Raw genomic sequence first — 4799 nt, 5'->3', positions numbered from 1 at the left:
GAAAATAAATTGTGATGATGTAAGATCGTGACTATCTTGAGTATTACGAATAACTTTTGAACGATTTTTTTAAATAAATGGACTCTATATACTCTATATTATTTAATAAATATCTATCATTTCTCGAGATATTTGGATAAACCTTTTTGTTCATCATTATCTTGTATGTAGTTTTTGATGAAACTTAAATATGAATAAACATTCGTGTATATGTCAGGGAATCCCTGAGCACATGGAGCAGTAAAGGAAATTATTCCGAAAATTACTCTATTAACTGTTAATGGGCTACCACTGTCACCCTGAAAATTGAAAGCAAAAATTGTCAATTGTTTTTATTTATATTTCAATGAGAGAGCAAAATAATAAAATATACAGATGTTAATGTAACAAGTTTTACTATGGAGAAGCACTAAATTGATTTATATAATAGTAATTTAAATTTGATTATATTGTCTCTTAATAATATCTTTAAAAAAAAAAAGACTCACTGTACACGCGCCAACGCCTCTACTATGAAACGCACAAAACTGTTCGTTTTTTAATTCAAATGGAACATATTTTGAACATAAAGAATTATTATAAATTCTCATGTAAGATTTTTGTAACTGATCGGAAGTGCTCCCTCCGTAAAGTTTCTGGCCCCAACCAACTATCATAGCCATTGTATTTTCAACAATATTTGAAGTCGGAAGATCTATTTTTTGTTGATATTTATTGAAATAAATCTGTGTTTTCAGCTATTAAAATAAAATTTGTTATAACTAAAAGGATAAATTACGTAGAAAAATATGTTTACAAATACATTAGAATTTTAATTCAGATCTTAGTCAAGTACACAAGTATAAATAATATGGTCCTAAATTATTAATTCCAAGATAATTGAAATAAGTAATGAGCTTATGAATGTAAGTATGAATTAATAGTGAAACAATGAATTTTATCAATAATAAAATAATTGTTTTATCTATAAAATTGTTAATGTTCAAAAATACATCCAACAGGTAATTTTTATCTTCATGCAATCTATGTATAATAAAATTTTAATAAGAACGATTAGTTGTATAAGTTGGTTAAATAAAAATAAGTAACATCTAATATTACTTGAATATAAATTATTTATATTTTTATATTTTTCTTGTACATTTTTAATTAAAATGAAATCAATTTTACAGTTCAAATAATTATTCATTGCCTTCGTTTTTAGATGAGAAAAAATAAATGAGATAATAATAAATAAAATAATTATAAATATTTGTAAATACAATTATTTTTATGCTTATTTTAATTGCAAACAATAATTGATTATTTAATTATTTAAAGAGGTAAAGTTCAGGTTAATTTAAAACTTCAAATTAAAACTTATCTTATATGATTACATATTATTTTTTTCCAATTTATTGTTCCATTCTTGAAATATATAAGAATTATTATTACTACGAAATATTTTACTAAATAGCAAAATACTATAAATGTTTGCTTACGAATAAATTATCACTATTTATTATTGGTATTAATTCATTAGTTTCTATTTATATTTAGTAATAAAAATGCTTAAATTTAGTTATAAATATTATTTATTTTATAAATATTTATAGTACAATTCTAATACAAAGTTGCCGAGTAAAATAAAATCATACAGCATTAGTAAGTATATTAACAATACCCACATTAATAATATAAACAATTGACACTTTAATGATATTTTATGACTCTGTTTTCAACATACCGTAATAATGGCGATGTCATGATGATCCATTGCTTCTTTCGATTTTATGCCCACAAATTGTGGATGAATCATTGTATAATTAATATCAAATCGTTGACCGCTAATCCTTCTTGAGTTCGAAATACCTGCGTAAATCTTGACATTATCATATTCATCTTGTATATAGAATAAACAATGGGCTGCCGTAAGGATATGCCATTCGCTGATGATCGAGCCACCACAAAAGTGCTGGTTTTCTTTGTAATATCTAATCGATACTATATAAGGAAATTCCATAATTTCGGCATCTTCACCCCCGATAATCTTCGTTCTCCTGCCATAAATATCTGGAAGCATTATATTTATTCATAATACGAGATGAAAAGTATGTATTATCGGCATACGAATAAATTTTAAGCGAGTCATCTCCACTCAGTTAGTAAATAATAAAATGAATTATTTAGTCTAATTTTATTTCTTAAAAATTTAATTCTTATGAAAAATAGCAATTAATAATTTTGAAATTTAATAATAATACATTTTAATGAATATAAATTTAATAAATAAATATAAAATAATATAAAAATATCATCTTCAAAATATATGAGGACGATATAACGTAATTTTCAAATATAAAGAAAAAAATAACTAATGCTTTTTAATAAAGTTCAATTTTAAATGAAAAATAATATTAAAAATAGTAAAACTAGCTTATTAAATATATTTAACGAGGAAATATTCAGTAGAGAAAACTTTTAAGAAATATAAGTCATTATTTTATGCATCTATTCCATTTCCGATTAGCAATAATAAAAATAATAACTGTACATAATATATTTATAATAATAATAATTATATTGAATTGAATTTTTTTTTTAAAAAATATAATTTTGAAAAATATATCGTTGATCGTAATATCAAATATCACATTTAAGAAATAATAAACCATCATTGGAATTGGTATAATATATATTTGATTAGTATGAGAATAGTAACTGAATACTCGTTAATATAGAAAGTTAGATAAATAGACAAATTTGAAATATTTTAAAAAACAAAAAACTCATGTTTACTAAAATGGAAAATAATTATTATATAATATTAATTAAATTTATGAACATTTGTTAACATAATTAATTTTGATATTACCAAGTACCAAGTATTTTATATATATGTCTGTTTAAAATTTTAAGAATATTAATATTAAAAGTCAATTTTACGTTAGCAATATATAAAATGTTGTAACAATAGTATAAAGTGTTGGATTCCATTAACCATTTGAAGAAAAAATTTACACTAGACAAGATGACTCTTCATTACTAATAATATTATACATGTAGAAATAAATTCTATTTGCTTGGGACTGTTATTTACGTCAATGATATGTGGATTGTCAATATGCTATATCTTACGAGAAATAAACTATTGTTTTCAGATTTTATATATTTGTCAAATACTAAAAATCCAAACAAGAATCAGTAAAAATTCAGTTTTATTCTATATAATAGATGATGAAACTACTAATATAGAATATATTAAAATAAGTAATTATACAAGTGAATATTTACAAAATACATTTCTTTGTAAGTTTCAGATGTAGTTGTAAGACTAGAATGCGCACGTTTATTCGTCGTCAAATGAAATTCTGAATTTTAATGACAGTTTTATAAAGGGCCCAAGTGAATGTTATTTAAACGAACGAATCTAAATATAACTGAACGAGCAAGTAAGACTACTATTAATTCATTGGAAAACACTTAATTATTTTTATATTATGGTAAATATATAGATATTTAACTAAATTTAATTATGACTGAGTGGTATATTTTAAGTATTTTTAAAAATATTGAAATTTTATATAAACTGCATGTTAAGTCATAATTTAATAAAATATATAAATATATTTTGATATATTTCAGTAAGTATATTTCATTAAATTTATATATATATATATATATATAATTACAATATATTTTGTATGAATATATTTATAATTTCTATTAAATAAATTTGATTTAATTAATTAATATGAGATATATTTTCATTAAATTTTCGAATTTTAATGTGACTTTTCATTGAATATAACATTTCATAGAAACAAAGTAGGCTTAATATAAAAATGAATGATTTTACTTACCGACACATAATAGCAGACAGAAATATATCAGAATTTGCAACCACATATTATCGTACATAAATGATTCAGTCAGATATCAATTTTATCTGTTACTTAAATATGCTGAATTACTTCATTACCATAACACAATACACCTATCATTATTTTATTTTTATGTACCTTAAATGTTTTATTGCGTAAAATGTTCACGAAACCATAAATAATCGAAAGCTTTTTCATTCTATTTCATATTAATCTCAGTTTCCATTTTCATTCAAATCAAATCTCCAAGCAATATTATGTAATTTATGCAAATCACAGCTTAAAATATCTTAAAGATAATTCGAACTTTAAATCTGCAAATTTATAATGAAATAAAATTTGCATTTTTGACTGAGCATACTAATTATCAAAATGTTTCAATTCCTCATATTCATTTATGAATGTCTAAAGATTCTAGTGAAATATATTGACACTTTATGTAAAATAATCTATTTATCATTCTAATCAATGTCAGTTACTTTAAATTAGGTTTAATACATAAAATTCTCGTTAAAATTTAAAAATTTATATAAAAAAAAACCCATGGCTTAGAATGAAAATTCACTTTATGATAATAGTTTATTCAATGTATTGTATTGTTAATGAAATTTTATATTGATGTTAATTAATTAATGTATCATAATTCGAAAATGTTGTATAATAATTAATATAATTAATGTCCCGTAAAATTACTTTTTCTTGAACAAAATTAACTTTGTAGTAAGAATTAAAGTTTCTATTTATAAATATTAATATAATTCAACTAAAATTAAAAATAAGTGGCAGTTAACTTTTCTATTAAACATTTGTTATCATTGATAAATATTTACATTATTAGATACTCAAAGATTACTTTTCCCAGAATTATTTTGTCGTCTGAATATTTCAATATTTAATTCAAAGATATTGTAATTACATAAGTAATATTTATTTAAA

The 4799-nt window shown here is 21.7% G+C and overlaps 1 protein-coding gene across 1 annotated transcript; it reads right to left on the bottom strand.

Moving 5' to 3' along the window:
• Window positions 1-1621: 1621 nt before the first annotated feature.
• LOC105367583 (trypsin-like) lies at window positions 1622-3908 on the bottom strand. The gene is made up of 2 exons (XM_011506346.1): window positions 3843-3908; window positions 1622-2052 (listed from the first exon to the last, which is right to left on the bottom strand). The coding sequence occupies exons 1-2, from the start codon at window positions 3898-3900 to the stop codon at window positions 1718-1720; spliced, it is 393 nt and encodes a 130-aa protein (XP_011504648.1). The 5' UTR covers window positions 3901-3908; the 3' UTR covers window positions 1622-1717.
• Between the last annotated feature and the right edge of the window lie 891 nt (window positions 3909-4799).

Source organism: Ceratosolen solmsi, unplaced genomic scaffold (assembly GCF_000503995.2).
Source record: "Ceratosolen solmsi marchali unplaced genomic scaffold, CerSol_1.0 scaffold7, whole genome shotgun sequence".
In the NCBI taxonomy this organism is placed as follows: Eukaryota; Metazoa; Arthropoda; class Insecta; order Hymenoptera; family Agaonidae; genus Ceratosolen; species Ceratosolen solmsi.
Note: the sequence above shows the minus strand (reverse complement) of the source record. Positions and strands in the feature narration are given on the sequence as shown.

Excerpts from the sequence above, each read along its gene's own strand:
- LOC105367583 (XM_011506346.1), bottom strand. The coding sequence starts at position 3,900 with ATGTACGATAATATGTGGTTGCAAATTCTGATATATTTCTGTCTGCTA. Across the intron at positions 2,053-3,842 it reads CTGTCTGCTATTATGTGTCG|ATATTTATGGCAGGAGAACG; the intron begins GTAAGTAAAATC and ends TAATGCTTCCAG.